Source organism: Haliaeetus leucocephalus, unplaced genomic scaffold (assembly GCF_000737465.1).
Source record: "Haliaeetus leucocephalus isolate CR32 unplaced genomic scaffold, Haliaeetus_leucocephalus-4.0 Scaffold406, whole genome shotgun sequence".
Taxonomy (NCBI): Eukaryota; Metazoa; Chordata; class Aves; order Accipitriformes; family Accipitridae; genus Haliaeetus; species Haliaeetus leucocephalus.
Window position 1 is genome coordinate 706,710 of NW_010972842.1, and position 18,987 is coordinate 725,696.

At 40.1% G+C, this 18,987-nt stretch overlaps 1 protein-coding gene across 2 annotated transcripts in view; it reads right to left on the reverse strand.

Moving 5' to 3' along the window:
- MET (MET proto-oncogene, receptor tyrosine kinase) overlaps positions 1–18,987 on the reverse strand; it is a 69,191-nt gene that overhangs the window by 39,358 nt on the left and 10,846 nt on the right. For both annotated transcript variants that reach the window (XM_010573996.1, XM_010573995.1), the window contains exons 2-4: positions 14,408–14,599; positions 2,847–2,981; positions 1,281–1,454 (exon numbers count right to left, since the gene is read on the reverse strand). In XM_010573996.1, coding sequence (XP_010572298.1) covers positions 1,281–1,454; positions 2,847–2,981; positions 14,408–14,599 — 501 coding nt within the window. The remainder of the gene's footprint in view (positions 1–1,280; positions 1,455–2,846; positions 2,982–14,407; positions 14,600–18,987) is intronic.

An 18,987-nucleotide genomic window follows, 5' to 3' on the forward strand; every position in this document is an offset into this window, starting at 1 on the left:
CCCAACGACCCCCCCCCCCCCCCCCCCCCCCCCCTTTCCATCCATTTTGGTTTTGATTCCTATAATGCTTCATTGTTTGTTCATTGAATTTTGCCTGTGTTAGTCCTAAATTTTGTATCAGAAAGGTGAAGATGGAAAAGAAAAAAACCCCACTGTAAACATGTGTTTCTAGATTTGTTTCTAGATTATTAGCAGTTTTGCCTGTGTGCCATTTAAAAAGTTGTTGCACATGAAATCGTCTGCCCGGTTGAAAGAAACATAGTGTTTAATTAAAAACCCCTTTTGTCTCCCTTTCTCTCTGAGAGTTTAGCATGTCGAATTTTCATGTCGTTTATGGGCTGCATGCCCATAAAGGAAAATGTTTTTTTAACTACATGGCGTAGTTTAAATGCACTAACAAAAGCAAGTGGGTATAGGCGCTACCAGAAAGTTTTATGCTTGTCCTTCCCTCAGTTTTCTAGTCCGTTAACTGCCCTATAAACCTCCGCCTTCACAGCCATGTCACACTTCACACGGGACGATCCAGTTACACCTACAGCCGGCCAGTACGAACCCTGCGTTAACCATAGCTAAATTAAAACAGGAACGCGCCGGCGCGGCTCTCTCCTCCTCCGTGCGGTTTTCGTTCTCGCACACCCCTGATGGTCTCTGGCCGGCTGGCAGCGGCCTCTGGCTGTCCCCTGCCCCGGGGAAGGGTGCAGCTACCGGCTGGGCGAGTGGGCCCATGGGAACAAGGAGCTGGCTGGGGGGATATCGGGGGAAAAAACATCTCCCCCGGGGTGGCGTTTTGGTTGACAGCTCTGTCACAGAGCTTAGGTAGGGAAGAGAGGGACTTTTGAGGAGCGGGGGCCGGGGGCCTCCTGCGCCGGGTCAGGCTGTGGCGGCTGTGGGCGGGAAGTGCTTTCCTCCATCTCCCCGCTTCGAGAGGGGCCGGAGAGGAAGGGTGCTCCCTTTTGTGACCGGCCTTTCCCGCCAGACGCCTGCCGGGCTGGCTCAGACCCCTGTTGTTTCCCCCCCACGGGTGCTCTGCAGGGCCGAGGCTCTCCCGTTGAGAGGAGAGGTGAGCAGCCGGACCCGTCCACCGTCAGCGCCTCAGCCCGCGGCCTTCGGGGAGAGTACGTGCATCCAGCCAGAGGCTTTATGGACACTGAGGCCGAGGGGAAGTCGAGGAGAGCAGACGCTTCATTTATCATAACTGCGTACAAATAAACAGAAAACGTCCGCAGAGCGCAGACGGCACTCTTCCCTCAGAGATAAATAGGAGAAATCCACTGTTTTACCTCATAAACCCTAGGCAAGCAGGTCTCCTGGGTCCAGGTGCCGCCGGGGCACTCGGGAGACCTGAGGCACTGCTGGCTGCACCAGCCGCACTCCATGAAAGGAGGGGCCAGCAGGCACCGGCTGCAGGACCTGAAGTGATGGCAGCCCGGCCCCTTCAGCGGGATCCTCGTTATCTGTCGACGGAAAGACCCTTTTAATACATACAGTAAGCGGCAAGGAGAGTCTCTATTTATGCAACGCGCTCTGGTGCTACTCAGGTTTCAGACGTGCAAGCCGCGGTTCGGCTTCTCTTTAGCTCAGTAATTATAGGATCTTATAAGTAATTTAACTGACATGATTTTAAATTCGCTTGGGAGAAACCCTAAAGGCATCTTAATGTTATATACAGTTACTACCAGCATCTGGTGTTTACAGCAAGATAGCATTTTTTGCTGATGGAAAAAGAAAACAGCAGTGCGCTCCTCCCAATTCTGCACTAGTTCTTGGAAAAAACAGTGTATCTCAGTATGTCTTAGTTCATACGTTTGTAGAAATAGGCATGATGGCTATTTCAACTTTGGCGAGGCTGTATTAGTATCTGTGACACACTTACAGCATGTGACGGCCCAAGTACTTGTTTTTTAACATCTATCATCAAAAACCTATAGTATAAGTAAAACATGAATTAAAATTTATATTGTTCAAAATATCAGGATAGTTATGGTAATAGTCACTCTAAATATATAAGAATTATTTTCCGTCAAAATATTAAAATTAGTATATAATTACATTACTATATAAGTACATCATACTTCTTTACACTTCAGTACCTTTCTTAAACTTATTTTGGACATTTTCTTGAAGATTACTCGTATAAATACCTCATACATTTCTAGTAAATGATTAATAACCATCTTTACTAAATGCTGATGTATTTCTGTAAATTCTTACGGAATCAAAGGGTCAAATTATTGCTTACGATTATGCTTTAGGATTATCTGTAATATTATCTGCTGATGTTTTAAACCTATTCTACAATGCATATCTACTTATGACAACAGCATATTTATGACTGCTCTTCATCTTTTATTAACCCTTTGTAGACTACATGCTAAACTAATTTTCAAGCCTTATTGTGAACACTGACTCCCAATTTTAAACACACCCATGTAACTCTTGCACACACAACCCTCCTTAGAAAGTTATAATGTTATGACAGAAACCAACAAAAGCCAGGAAACTGTGAGCACCATTCTTTTCTTAAGCCATTGTGTGTTTTTTCTTTGCAAACACTTGAATTAAGGACAGGGTTTCAGCCTTAAAATTTGCATTTCCTGGCTTTTGTTGGTTTATATCACAGCTCTTACATTATTTAAACATTTCTCAATATTAGGCTGTCGGTTTGTTTAGTGTGTGTGTGGGGAAATCTTGGAGGAAACTTGCCCCTCCAATGTTCCCAAGGGAATGGCAAGGCTGGGAGGATGCAGAGCATAAAACAGCAGTGTGAATAGTTGCTCTTACTGAAAGTTGCTGCTCTGAAGCAGGTTTACACAGTGCACAGAAGGAGCAGATTATGAACCACTCACCTTTTTCCCAGTCACTACCAGGGTATAGCCATCATCTGCTAATGAATTCTCGACAACAACTTGGGGAGAGACGGGGTGGGAGTCTAGCTGAAAGCTGACATGTGGAGCTGTGAGTTCTGAACGGGAAACCACTATCTAAGAAAGAAAGAAATTGGGAAAATCAGCAGGCAGTGTGTGACACAAATGCATGCTGCTCAGCGGTCTCACATTCCTACCACTTCTCTGCTTGCATTAATTACTTTGCATTACATTGCATAATATTTTGCATAATGTTCCATCATGATCTGATTAAAGCGCTATAAAATCTACTTTATTTAACACAGCAAAATTATGGCTGTTGGAGGATCCTCAAAATACATCGTATTTATTAAAATATGAAGGAGTTATTGCATGTTTTCTAGTCCTTTAATTTCAGGTATTTATAAATCAACCATAAAAAATGAAGATGGGTCATTTAGTCAGCCCTGTACATTTAAGAAAGAAGAATTTTATTTACATCGTCTATTTAAAAGAATCTTAAAACTCCAGGCCTTCAAAAGTCGAAGATATTTCCATTTATTTTCACTTCGGTCCTTTGGTTTGAAAAGTAGACTTTACCCTGTGTCAACAGTATCTGGCCTTGATGCACATGGGGCCATTAGAGTGCAAAGCTATGGCAAGGCACAGGTCGTCGCTGTGAGCAGCACTACGGAACAACCCCAAGTACACGGCGCTCGATTCCCAGAGCTGGTGAGGCGGCTATGGCTGCAGACAAGCTCCCTGCAAGAGGTGGCTGAGCACCTTGAGGTCTGGCTCCTGCCGATTTCTGCGGGAGCTGGGTGTCCAGGACAGAGCACTCAAAGCACCTTTTAAAGGACAGGGAGAGCTGGAGACTTCTTTGGAAGATGCTCCAAAACAGGAGCCTAATTTAGTTGTCCTGAAACCCCTTTGCAAGACCCCCCCCTGCCCCGGTCTCTCTCTTGATTTTAGGAGATCTTAGGGAGATTAGTCACACCAGTATGAAATTCCCCCACTAGTCATCTCTCTGCATCTTGAGTTACCTAAATACTTCTGAGAATTTGGGCCTATTCCTGCAAACACACGCTTAACTTTACTACTGTAACTTTGTTGACTTTAATGGGATGAGTCATGGCTGTTAAGCAGAGGCATAAAGCATCTGCAGATTGGGGTGGATATTCGATAGCAAGATTTTATAGGCTTGGGCCTGCAATCCACAAGGATGTGCACCCAAATGTGATAGCATCAGGCAACAAAGGCAGAGGATTGTTTACATGAGGGAAGATCATGTTTCAAAAGCTGCATCATGTGTAGTTTACTTAAGGAATTTAGATAATCAACATTTGCTGAGAAGTTGATATTCAATGGGGTTCATTATTTAAAAAGCTTGAAGCCATTCTGGAAATAACTTGTATGTCAAATGTTTAATTTTTCACTATAATGAAGCTTTTCTTCTGACTCTGAAGGCAGCATCAGAACAGCTAGGACATTGACTTACACGATTTCACTGGCTTTTTGCACTGCCAAGGTCTTTCAACAAGATGGCTGACTCCAAAACTAGACTTAGAGATGCTGTAATTACAGCTGATGTTTTGTTGTAATTCAAGACTTAAATAAAATATATGAGCAGTTAATTCATGGCAATAAGTGTTTCATGTCCCAGAGGTATTTACAGCTTGGGGTTGCAAGAGTTTTTTTTTCCTTTAAAATGAAACTGGCCTTGTTAAAGACTTTGCTATGGGTTTGTTTCACACTACAGAAAGTGCAGCTTTTAGAAATCAATAAGGTCTGATCATTTTCGGTGACACAGAAGTATGGTCTCTGACTCAGTGTATTAGGGCATGAGCTCTGTTTTTATATTCAGGACAATGAAAAATAGAATGGACTGCAAAGCTGCATGAAAAAGCTTGATTAATGTTGGCATTATGGGGAGAGGTAGCACCACAGCTGCAAATACCTTTTTAGTTGATCATTAGCCATGTCTCATCTCGAATACCCACTGCTATAAAATGCTAAGAATTCTTTTCTATCATTAATCCAGGCTTCCTCTTATTGCCAAGCATTCTTTCTGATTGAGCCACAATGTTAACCCTTTAAACACATCTGCATTGCAACCTCAGACCAATACGTGAAAATTTGGATTTCATCTCTACAATCTTGGAAAAATTATTCCGTACTTTAAACACTGACTGACCTTTATTTTACTGACGCTGATAGTCAAATCACCTGCTCAAAGCCAAAGTGAATAGCCTTTGACCTCATGACATACAGGGAGCTCAAATTACATTTCCTAACTCATTTGGGACTATGGAATAAAAGTTTGGAGTTTGCTTAGAACTAATCTAACAGCCTACAGTGCTGCTGTAACAGATACTAGATGCAAAAATGCTCTTTTTGGTCTATATAACTGTGTGGTTTTTGCACGCGTCAGCCCAGTCCTTGAAATCCTATCTTACCGTTATCCAACATAATCCTGAAGAAAAAGGCAATTTGAAGACAGCTTCCACAGCAGGAAGAAGAGGCTTCTTAGGACTCCAGTGTCTTTCTCAGAAAACTCTGATTTTTATTGCCTGGGACTGGGCTGGTATGCGTACAGTGTGACTTTAATCTACCACGGACACAGCACCATACAGGGGCTACATCTACCATGGAAATGGTTCAGTACTACAGAAGGATTTACCTTTACAAAGACTATAAAGCGCTGGTTTGGTTTTGTTGTTTTTTTGGGGTTTTTTTTGGGGGGGGATGGTGTTCGGGTTTTTTTTTTACATTTTAATAATTAATTTAATAACCAAGCATTTCTCCAGAGCATTAGAGAAATGAAAGTACATCTATGTGCCTGCACCCAAGCAGTTAGGAGAGAGGGAAGGTCTTGCACAGATAAAAATTGACTAAAAGAGAACAAACAAACATTAGCAGTAGATGTTCAGTCCTTGCAATAGTGAGAAGTCGCCAGAGGTGTTCCGCAAGGTGTCTGTGCTGGGATCCATACTGTTCAACATACTCAGAAATTAGTTGGAAAAGTGGTTGAGCAGTCCTGTGACAAAGTTTTCTGGTGATCTGAAGGTGTTCAAGGTGATAAGGATGAGGACAGACTGTGAAGGATGGCAGAAGGTCTTTACAAGACAGCATGTCAAGGCAATAAAATGGCAGGTAAAATACAACAAAGAAGATTAATTTAAAGCGGTATATGATAGATAGTTCCATGAAAACATCATCTCACTGCTCAGCAGCAGTCAAAAAACCAAATAAAAACTTAGGAATTATTAGAAAAGGATTAGAGAACAAATCAGAAAACATCCTGATGTCATACAAATTCATGGCTTGCCTGAACATTGAATTCTTTGTGCAGTTCTGGTTGCCTCATCACAAAAAGAGTATGTTAAAATGGGAAAAGGTTCAGAGAAGGGTAACAAAGGTGATCAAAAGGCTGTAATGAACAACGACTGAGTAGCGTAGGTGTGGAAATGCTATGAAAAAGGCATACGGAATCATGAGTGGGTAGAGACCGACCATTTACTCTCTTCTAATAAAAGTACTAAACACCATAAAAAGACAAAAGTGAGAGTCAGGTTCAAAGCAAACAAAAGAGTAAGACTTCCTAGAAATATGTGATGACCTATGGGATTCCTTGCCAAAGGATGTGAATGTAAGAGGGACACACATTCAAAGGGAAACTCCACATGTACATGGAAAGAGCTAAACAGACAAAACCCAATAGCTCAGGAAGTCCCCAGAATGGAAAATAGTTGGAGGCTTGAAGCAGAAGTTATTACATATGTTGCCTGAGTCCCGAGGCATCCACTTGTCACCACTGCTGGAGACAGAGCACTGAACTAGATGGACCCTTCGTTTAAACTCATGTGGCTCTTCTGATGTTCTTACAAACAACACTTTGGAGAATCACATTCATTATCAATAACTACAGCCCCAGACATCCTTCTTAAAGCAATGTCCCTCTTTTTAAGAGAAAAACAAAAAAGTATGTGGTCTTTCAGCATAGCTGAAAGTGCATCCATGAAGATAATAGCCAACAGTTAATTAATTAATTAACAGTTAATTAATATATTAATATATCCTTTATACTGTAAGTCAGTGATTGCTTAGGTCCATGAACATTAAAATAATTCATTTAAATATTCTTTCATTGCCATCAGCTAGTATTAATGTTAAGTAAGAAGACTTGACTCTACATTTGTTTATGCATAATATGGCAAATTAAGACCGTAATAACTGAGTTGAAAAACAGCATGCAACAGCTTCTTTTAAAAATCATTCTGATGCTCAGTTCTGCTAGACAGCAGGATTGAATTACAAATGTTACTGTCTACATATTGAAATATCTTCTGCAAAAATGAGAGGCCTTCTAAAAGCAATCCCATCTAAGTATCATATTGTTATTTTTTTCCCTAGATGTCTGGCAGGTGTAGGCCATTACCCAGCAGAGATAGGCTCAGGGTTAACTTTATTGTGTAATGCCTCAAATGCCCTGGGATATGCAGCGTAGCCTTGCAAAGGGCACATATGTAGCTCTAAATGCTGTATATCATTCTAATCCATGGAGAGTATAATGGATCTCCTCTGAAGTTTTTGTACTCAAACTGAATGTTAAAACATGTGTGCTCTCAAAACAGTTATTTGGCACCAGGTGTTAATTTTAATTTGACTATATGGATTTTGCATTATGCAACATTCGATATTTTTTCTGAGAGCATCAAGATACATTCTCTACCACAGAAAGAACAGCTATTATAAAACTGTTAAAAGATATGAAAATGTTACTTATCAAGAGTTTGCCAGAGTTTTCTGTTGGTTTAAAAGTGATAAAGTGGGAAGGATTGCAACTATTCACATTCCTACAAATGCACGTGTGCATAGTTTGCATTTAGCCTTAAGTAGGTCAGACTGCCAATATTGAAAAGCCAGGTGAATTGCTGGACCAGAGAGGCAGGACAGCAGCGGGCACTGAGGACAACCCTTGCAATAACTCCATGGGCATCCCATCACTCTTTCCTCCTTCTGGCTCTGTAAGGTTTAAGGTCCATGCTCATGTATTTCTTGACCTCCTCGCACTTGCTTCCAACATGGCTTGCCACTTGCACTGGTGAGTTTTGTTACAACTACATTTGTCTAGTGGGACAGGAACTAGATCAAAAGGAGTTTGATCAATTTGAAGGTTGAAATGGCTTCCATTCAACTGGTATAAACTGGATTTGAATGACCATGCTGAAAGATGCAAAGCTCTGTATTTCTTTGCTCTGCGTCAACTCATTTTGCTGATAGGTACCCTGGCTTTGAGCCTCAATTGCTGGAGTGGTGAGACCTTGCCACTTTGCTGTTTGCAAAAGGAGAGCAATGCTGAAGGCTTGGCTCTCTTCTTGCTGAATTCTGGGACAAGTTTTTCCAACCCTTGAGTGAAGTTACAAATGAAAAGCAGATGTGATCATTTTTGTCTATACTAATTTCTGTAGCATGCATTATGTTCCCTGGCATGTAATCTATGAAAGCAGCTATGACACATGCTAATTTCTCTCTTTTCAGGGAAATGAGATGTGTGTTAATGTTTGGTGGTGGTGGTGTTTGTTTGTTTTTAATCGTAAGTATTCCTGGGAAATGAGTGTGACTATCAAGTGTTCTGTCTACTTGGATGTGAAAGCCAACAGGTTCATGCTCAGCATGTGAAAATTTCCCAAATCATTGGTCTGTGAGAGCCCTGTCCCTATTCCTCATCAGACAGAATGAGGGGCACCAAATGAAACCCTAAAGCATCAGGTTAAGGAAACCCCAAAGGAAGTTCTTCATCATTGAAAGCAGAATGAAATTATGGAAGTCATTGTCACAGCATACCATGGAGGACAAAACAACAAATAATTTCAAAAAACAATAAGCAAAATTGGTGGAGAAGAAGTCCGCAAAGGACTATTAAATGCCAGATACGGGTGCAATTTCCAGCTCAGGGAATCTCCAGGCCACTGAGTGCCAGAAGCAGGAGGGTATTGGAAGAGGTATTGCTGTGTGCTTTTACTTACCCCATGCCTCTCTGTTATCCATCTTAGCCCCTGCCAGAGATAGGAAGCTTTAGTCTAACCCCATGCATCCTTTCCTAGAATAAGACTTATTATTATTCTGTATTGTTTTGTGTCTAACAAGTGCAGAGAGGCCCTGAGGAGGGTGAGTGCCCTGTTGTGTGATGTGCTCTATTCCAAGGAGATCTATCTGTGCCATCATGCTTTGGTTCTCGTGCCCTAAGACATTTTCAGTCCAGAAACTGTTCAGACATGTGAGTGAGAGACCATGTTTTGCTAACGCTTGACTTCTCAGCTAGAGCTGGCTCATGTCCAGCTGGATTGGACAGGACTGCAGCCAGCATGTGGCTGACTGCATCTCAGGGTGTGTGTATACCCATGGGAAGACCTTTTCCTTACCTCCAGAAGCAACAGTATGGATGTGCTACTGTCCTGTGAAGGTGAGGGGGCATGTGGGGGAGCTCCTCACTCCACAGCCAGTGCAGTGCTGAGCCACTGTGCACTGAGTTTCACTGGTACAGTCAGAAGGATGAGATGGCCCTGCTGCCAAAATTGCATCTAAAGAGAGTGGTTACCCATAGTATTTGTAAAATGTACAGTGAAACCTCTCTATCCCTCTCTTTCTCAAGAAGGTCACCAATAAGCAGTGCATTTGCTTGGGCTTTACCTCGGTAAGGTCATCTTCAAGTGTAGGGACCACACGCAGTATTCTGCTTCCAAACATAGCATTATGCCAAGTATACATCAAGGGCACCAATCTCTTGTTCATTGTTAAGGCCAGACCAAATGTGAGCTTTTCAGAATAAATCTTGTAAAACTTTCCCATATCCCACTGTCCCCAGAGCTATCGGAAAGATTTCCCCTTCCTGAAGAACTTTGCTCTTTTCTTCATCACTCAGAAGTCACTCTCTGAAATAATACCAAGCTCCAGGCAGAAAAAAAAAAAAAATCACCTTGGACCTGAGCAAGATATTTTATCTCAATTTATCATGGGGGGCTGGGGTAGGGTTGACAAACTATAATTTCCCAAAATACTGGCTAGTAATGAAAGTGTCTTTTGCAGTTGTGAGTTGTATTTTCAGCAGGGCTTCTTTGGCTTGAGCAGAGTAAAGCTGCTTTACACCAGCTGAAAATCTGATTCCTCAACTATAGCAGTGTGACTGGGTGCTGTTTTCTAATCAAATAACCACTGTGAAATACCTGATTCACTTTGCACCCAACAGCTGTACTTTCAGCTTGTGTTCCCAGTCACACTCTGAAAACAAGCACAATAAGAAAGGCCGAAACAGCTGCAACTTCTCAACAGAAAAAAAAAAGAAGAGGGGGAAAAAAGCTTGTTGTCAGGCTCCAGCTTAGGAAGGAAGTAAAACCATTTTTCTTTTCTGTCTCATGCATGTCAGCTGTCTTGGAAAAATTATTACTGCTCTGTTTTGTAACAGAAACTCCACAATATTTGGTAAACTACAAACTCCAATCTATTCACAGCCAAATAAAGATTTAACATTTCTGATGCAGCCAAAACATGTTCAGTATGTCAATGGGCTGCAATTACTCTCCAGGAGAGCTTTGGAATTCACCTCCTGGCCTCAATTATCCTCCTTAAAAGAACTCATGAATCTTCTGTATTTGGACCATCCAGATCGATTTTATTTTAGTTTTAGATTTTGGCTGAAAAAAATAAACATTTAGTGAAGGAGGCTGTATTTCCTTTCTAGTATTAGCGTTTTCCAGAGCTATTTAAGTGAGTAATTCTATTTAATCAAACTAAAAGCACAAACAGAAAACAACAGGTGACTATTCCTTGGTTGGATAAAACATACCTACTTTTGCATTCTGAATATTATTGGCTCCTCAGATGACTTGTTTTAAATAAGAGAAATACAGGTTATATTCTGAGTTGGGTCATTAGCACGGTTCTGATGGGTAATGCCATAAGCTTCAGTGGAATCACTTGTAAAGATAGGAACTATTCATCGTGATATGTCTCTAAAAACATCAAAACCCCAGAATCAGATAGCCACCACCTACAGAAGGAAAAACTTTGTTCTCAGAAACTACATGTTAAACCTTCTGTTGACTTCTGCAGCAATGCTGTGCTATAGTTGTGTGGTAAAGAGAGAAAAATGGATGGAGATGGAAATAAGAGATGAGGAGGCGGTAGGAAGGCATAAAGTGATGAGCAGCAGAAATGGAAAAGGAGATGGAAAGATGGCAAGAAAAGGGAAATAAGAAAAGAAGGGGAGTCAAGTGGTTGGCTGCTGATCAAGTATAAGCAAGTATAATGGGAGAATATGAGAAACATTTTCAAATAAATTTCTCTCAGTTTGAACATCAATAGCTTGCTGCTGTACCTACTGGCTTCCACAGCACAGGCTTGGAGCTTCAATTCAATTTAGGTGACATCATCGCTATGTTTTAAACATCTTTTTTTTTTTTTCCCCACAATATGTTTCATAACAATTAAAGGAAACCCTAAATTAATACAGCAAAAATGTGAATTAAATGTTCATTACTTTCACCAAGCTGTTTCATATTTGGGTGCTTCAGGGTGTGGTTGTCAGAGACAGAGGTACTGTACTATGATTTCTTTTAATCTCACGGATGACTGCTAGTGCTGAAATTTATGTCACAAACTAAATTGTCTAAATATGGTAAGGTTTGGTATTTCAAAGAGGATACAAGATGAACTGGATTCACTGGAAGGGCTGAGCTGATTTTCTAATTTTAGAAACCTATATATGAATATTTTTTCTTTTGCTTTTGAAGAGCTAGCATGAAAATGTTTGCAAGATATTAATACAATATAACCAGTTTTAAAACAGATTCCCTGATAGGTAGAATTTTGCAACTAATTTTCTCCGAAAGCATACCTGTCTCTGAAAGGATATAGTCAATTCTGAATAGCTACAAGTTACAAGGGGATTGCATAGGAAAATTCAATATTTGAATGTACAAAGAGCTAAAAATATGAGTGCAAATAACTGTGCAAAAGTGAGGTATGTAATAAGTGAAAAACTGAGGATTCTTTGCCATATGTTCAAGTAGATTTGTGAATGAAACAAAAGAGAACATCATTACATTTCTTTGCTAAAAAATGTGGGGAAGTGTTTGGGGATATCTTTTTGATAAATTAAGTCATTGTTAGATTATCCTGATTTTTTTTAACCCATTTTACTTCAGTAATGGTCATTTAATAGCTCAATTTTTAATGATCTCCATCTCATTGCAGTTAATAGCTATATTTCCATAGAAACACTGCAAATCTGCTTTAGCTGGGCATTTGCTAATGAACATGTTTGAAAGCACTTCCTAGATAACTATTAGTGAAAAAAAAAGATTTAATGTAAGTGAACATTAAATTCTGCAAAAAGCTGTGTCTGCTGTATCCTATAGACCTAGTATCCCTTCCAAGATCATTTAAAGGCAAAACAAATTCTAACCTTTTTATTTGGAGGTAGTGTCATTAAAGGTAGTCAGTATGCTTATTCTCCTGCTGGTTGCACCAAACCCTCAAAGAAAGAGCTCCTATTTATTACAATATGAGCCCAATGCTGACTTCCCCCTGTAGCTCAAACCAATCTAATTCAATGATGAGAATATTTCTGCTAATGGCAATGTGCAGTTTACACAATAGCCTTTCTTTTGATTTGTAACTGAACGTGGAATGGGAAATGTATTCTGGAAATATCTTAATTGTTCCTTGAGTTGGGCAAACGTCTGAATGAAGTGTGTGGTGCAGAACTTGAATGAATAATTTAAAGAATGTTACAAATAAAAATAATGCTGCCTTGTGCTTTCCACCAAGCCTCCCTAAAAGCTTTGTGACAGCCCAAAAGAAATGCTGCGAGTAAGACAGTAGTTGTTATTAACTGTATTTTGTAGATAAGGAAATGGCTTCAGAAAGGTTAAACAAATTGCTCATGTTCGCTGCGTGAACCAGCATCTACATTTAAGAACAGAACGTAGGTTGGTCCTGTGCTCTTAGCATTTGCCTTTCCTGCGCTGAAGACAAACTGCAGCTTAAAGTTACCAAGGTCATCATGGGAAGTTCAGGTAAAACTGGCAGGGTTGTCATTGAACATTTTGTTAAGTTCCTATCTTTTAGGAGGAAAGAGAATCATGATTTTCTCCAGTTTTTCATCTGTCCTTTGTGGTAAATCACTTTGACCTCCTTCCCTGTAGGAGCATTATGGATTTTGCATTATGGGGCAGGTTCTGTGTCCAGTCTGTACAGAAGACAGAAGTGGAGGTATAGGATTCCCTTTGTCCAGACAGGGTGCATGTACGGGGGACAGTATGTAGCCCTACTTACTGCATGTGGTAAGGACAGAGAATGAGGGGAAGGGAGAGAAGAAAGGGAAGGCTTGTTTTTATGAACAGTTACATCTGCCCAAGTATTTTCTAATGGAAGTTTATGGGAAGCGGGAACACTGCAAGGACACAGCAACTGATGGCCTTCTCCTCGGGTTTCAGTTAATGATGGTTGGGGGACAACACTACTGACTTTGATGACTCTCTGCAGCCTAGAGAGCAAGAAGGGCCAAAGACTGCCAATACTTCAGGAAGCCCACTAGAAAACAAGTAATACTGGCAGAGTAAAAGGACAGAGGTCCTTGGGTGCAAGAGGGATCCAGGCTGAGATGCACATCCAGGCTGGACACTGTAGCAGCTGGAGAAGCCAAGGTCTCCAAGGTGGTCATTGCAGGATGACAGTGCTTGAAATAAAATGGGTGAACAGCGAGAGCCCTTGGTGCTTTCAAAGTATTTTGCTTTCTGATGTTTGATTTTGGCTGCCAAGTTTTTAAAAGACTGTTGGCTCTGTGGGTTAGATTTATTTCATTAGTCACCTACAAAGAAGTCATATAGTATAATTTACCTGTCTAGATTAGTTATGTACTCAGTGGAGGGAGACAGACTTCTCAAGAGGGTGATTTACCACTTATTACGGAAAACCTGGTTTAGGACAGGAAGAATTGCTGTCCAGAAGAACAGAGTGAGACGGGAATGAGCAAGAGCCTGAAAATCCAAGATGCACTCAGAGAAACTTGAAAGTAGTTGGAGGAAGAGCTAATCTCAATTCTACAGCTGTGAGTCATAGACTATGGGTACATTAGCAAGTAATTTGGTGCCAGAGGAGTGGATTGGTATATAGAAACAACTAATGCTGAGGCTCCTGCTTCTACATTATAAACTGTCTTGGCATTTTACATTGAACTAGGTTTAATCTGATCCTGTAGACAAACGCCCATATGAAGTGTATATCTGAAGCCGTTTGAAGAATCAGTCACTGTTTTGGACATTTCTGCCCCATCTGAGTTTGGAGCATATTTGTTATGTATCCAAGACAGAGCTTTCAGTTTAGTTTCCTTTGAAAGAAATCTAGTTTGTATGGACCAAAACTGCTCTGTGAACTGAGCCAGCTGGACTAAGTAGAGATCATGGTAGAATTTGCTCCAAAAACCATTGCTCCAAACCACAAAGCCCATGTAAACACTTAAAATGCTGAGTGAATTGTGAAGGTGTCATAGTAATATTTACCTGCATGAAGCGGCCCTCCGAAGTTCCCAGATTAGCGACAGTAAGGTTCCCTTTGGTGAAGACAGATATCGAAGTTAACAGGACACTGTTGAATTGGCCCATGAACAAGTCAACCCTCTGCAAAGGAGTCGTAACTTCTAAGCGATATTCATCATCTTGTGCTCTGCAGTACGAAGCATTTCTTGAAAAAGCCTGTTTGAAAATGAAGTACAGATGAGTACTGTCTTTATGAGTAGGAATAGATCTTTGTCAGAGTGAAGTCATTTAGCACAAATGCATTTGACCAAAAGTATTTTAAAATGTTTCAAACTTAATTGCTTCATCAGTTATGATGTTCCATGAGGAAGGCAACGACTTCTTAATGTTATGGGAATGTTTCTTTTAACTTTTTTTTATCCTATCTTTTGGAAATAAGACATAGAGGTCTTTATGTAACCAGATGATATGTATATAAGCACATATATCAAGGTATCCTTTCTCTTAGCTACTTCTATAATGCTGCTTCTCCAAGGGTCTCAGAATTCTTTGACTGCAGAGCCTGCCCAGTGACACACCTGCTTCTAAAAGACTGATTCCTAGAAAATGATTCTCTAAAAACATTGCAATTTTTTTAACCTTTTTTTTGCGTCAAAATAATAATTTCCAATATTCTTCTCCTTCTGTTCTCTTTTCACCACCTTCTTCAGTGATAAGACAGAAAAGGGGAGAAAAAGATGGAGAAAGAGAAAAGGGAGATAAGCCAGGAAAAATATGGTTCTGATTGTATATTTAAATGGAACTATGGGGAAGCCAGCTTTTTATAATCACTTAGGCTATTGTATTGATCATCTATGGCTCATGCACTATTTTGTCCAATCTCTGTATGTCTTGAGTATACTATAATAGTTGCTGCATTTGCAGTATTTTCTCGTTCAGTTTGGGAATAGAGATTACATGTTTTTAATTTTCATTGGAAAAATTCTTGAACAATACACTTTAAATTATTCTCTCGAGAAGAATATAACCTGCTGTCCTGACAATTCAATAGTAATCTATTAACTGATAATTCCATTACTATTGATACTACATCATCTGTTTTGGTGAGATCGTACAGATAATAACCAGGAACCCCTGAAAGGATCTCTAACCAGTTTAAATTTGGAAGTCATCTAGCATGTTCCCACTGTGACATACTTTATGAATAAACATGTAGGGAGATCATTAAGGATCTTATGGTGGTTCCCTCTGCTGAAATCAATAGAGAGCTTCATTTTTCCTAATTTTTTTATTGATTTGTTGTTGTTACAAACATGTTTTAAAAAAATATTTTAAAAAGCTTGAATTAAACCTTTTAAAGACAGGCAGAGTTTACACTAAAGTCAATAGATCTGGATCATACCCTTAAAGAACATGTAGGAGTAAAATTTTATTTTCTTGTTTTCTAGATTCAGATGTTATTCCCTCAAAGTACTATGAGAAAGCAAGCAATGAACCAAGAATTTCATGCTGGCTTAACTCTGGTGAATTCTGGAAAAAAACCAAGGCATTGAAAATGCTGTTAAAAAAACGTTCAACCTAATAGCTCAGTCCTTTGCTGTTGAATTGTAACATTTCTGAACTGTGCAGAGCAACAGCACTAGCAGGCAAAGTTTTCTGTGATCCCTAGGAGTTGCAGTGAGCACTGGTGCCAGCTTTTCTCCAGGTGCCCTGTCAATTTACTGTATCATTTAGGTCAAAACCTGAGTAAGACCAGACAAGAGCAACTGAAATCTCTGTGCAGTGCCTTAATGATACAGAAAGAGGGCTTCTAGATTAGATCTGATACAGCAGTGACTTAACAGTTCGGTTATCCACATACTAAAGGGTTTGCTGTATTAGTTTTGGTATTATCTGTTAATGTATGGTGTGCTTTGCTCAGCAGGAGCTGAACTAATACTTTGCACCAGGAACACTGAATACACTTTAAATATTTTTTAACCCAGTATTTGACTGGGTTAAATAATCAACAGACAAATTTAGCTTTTCTTTGTTTTGGCCACCAAACAAGCTAAAAGCCTTTTTCTTTTGCACTCATATCCTACCCAGGCTAAAAGTATTTCTGAAACATCTGTGCAAAGATTACTCATACAATGAGTATGAATAGTTCAAGTGCAGAAAGATGTACAGTTTTCATGCTTTCTGAAATAACGCAGATTTCTGAATTTACCCTCCCCCACTTGGGATCTCTGCTCTTTGCTGTAACTCCTTTTTTTCCATAAGCAAATGACTTTGGGGAGAGATGTTTCTGTGCTAACCTTAAAAAAGGACTTCCTCCGATGTAGTCATCTCAACACAATTTGAACATCCTGACATGCCTCATGAAACCCTGTTCAAGTTCTTTTTAACAAGTGGTTAGGTTTTCCTGCTTGCCCTGACACCTTTCCTAGCTTCCCTGAAGTCAGTTCAGCCACAAAGTCAGCTCAGCCTTCCTCAGAGGTGTTGTAATTTTGGGTATTTGCCCAAGAACCTGCAGGTTGTTCCACATATGGCTCTCTTACAAAACCTGGCTCTCCATGGATTAACCATAATGTAAGGTTAGCTGTTTAAGAAATAGGAAGGCTTTGATCTTTGAGTAGAAATGCAGAGATTAAAAGGCTACTTAGAAAACTAAAGGAAGATTGATAACACAGAACACTGCGGCAAAGAAGCTGCTTTAAATTAACTCTTTGAAGCCTGAATCTCTCCCTCCCTCCCTCTGTCTCAGTGTACACATAAGTATCCATTTGGCTGTCAATGTGGAAAAATAACTGATGTCAGATGATGCACTCTGGGTATTATGCCAAGTTCCAGTGACAAATCACACAACTATTGAAATGGACGATTAGAGCGCGGGTAAGTGCTTGGGTTGGGCTATACTGCTTCTCTTGTCGGAGGAGAGGTGCCAATTGCACGTGTGATTCATAGCGAGGGCTTTGCAAGGCTGGTGTAGGTGTGCCACTGGAATGCAATGAGGTGTGGGCAAGTCCTGCCTTTCAGCAGTGTCCAGAAGGGTAGAAGATAACCAACGCTATCTTATTTGTTCAGAGGGGAAGTTGTGGTGTTTCAGAATTTACCCTGGATTGGGTCCACAGAAGATGAATGCGCCAAAAAAGTCTCTAGACATCATTGAGCTGGGCTATCAGGAGCTGTCACTGTTTGGCAGTTAACTGACGATTTATATATCATATTCAGTGAGCATGAAAATAATATTTTGGACAGAGCTGCACATTTGAAGCCAAAAGCCAAAATCTTAAAGCCACTAATGAAAATCTCAAAAAAATACCCAGTTTGGTCAGTGTCAGAACCGATCATAGAGTCTAGTCTCTAGTCTGAATATTAGACTCAGAGGAAAAAAAAAAAAAAAAATCAAAATTTTAACCAAAGACTTTTTGTGAGCTTTTCTGTTATTTGCAGCGACTGCAATTTGGAGAAACACTCCTCCAGGCTCGTCCTTCTAGAGCTGGCCAAAACCTGTTCTTCTTAGTTAAATGCAGTGCTCAAATAGAAAGTGATATTATGTGTAATGTCTTAATGTTATGTTTAATGTCTTGAATAAACTAGAAATTAATGACTTAATCACTGCAGAACGTCTCATCCTGTCTTGTGAGTGATCCGGAGGACATCATTAAAATTAAAACTTAATTTGACAAATTGGAGCAATGGTCTGAAAGTAACTAGGTAAAATTTCCTAGTGTCAGTTATAAAATACTACAGTTACGAAGATGAACTCAGGTGAAAGTAGGAATAAGCAGGAGTCTTGTTTCCTGCTGGTTTGTTTATATGACTTATAACTTGTTGGCTGTCAGGAATCAAAGTCCTAAGGATCGACTTTTGTTTTCTGCTATGGATCCTAGGAGTCTCCCTCGAGAAGTGGGCACCCACAAGTGCTGACAACGTTTCTCCTTTGAGCATTTCTGTGGCATAACGTGAAGCAGGGGGAAATGAGCTACTGCTAAATGAGCTGGATCCTGGTATCTGCAAATGGCAAAAATCCTTTTTTAAAGAAACTGCTGTAGCGTGAATGAATAGATGATTCTACATGACAAATTGATTCCCAGGACAATTAAAAACAGAGAGGGTGTATAAGTTGCTTCTCTTTTGTTGTAGAGGTCAGTGAATTAAGCTGAATAATAAAACTACAGTTTTCAGGAGTGTGTCCTATTGGAATCAAGCACATAGTGGTGAAGAATTTACATATACAGCACACTCTGAACAGGAAGAGTAAGTGTGAGGAACACAGAAGAACCTTATCAGATTTTCCTTTCTAAATTTTCTTGTGTATTTTTAGCCAACACGGTTTTGCTGTTCTGTAATACATTTGAATTTTCTGGGTAGTTTGCAGTATTTCTCTTCAGGTGAGACATGCATTTGATCATTGCTTCTCTCCATGTGAAATACAGGAATTGAAATTCTGGCCCCAAGAACTCAGTGAAGCCAGGGTGTTGCCTGAAGAGGGTGAGTGATTTCATCATCATCATGTTGGAGGTCTGTTAGAGGGCTGGAGTTAGAACCTGTATTGTCTGTTTCCCAGTCCCATGAAAATAAAAGTGAGGGACATTATAAATTTGGCCTATCATTGTTGT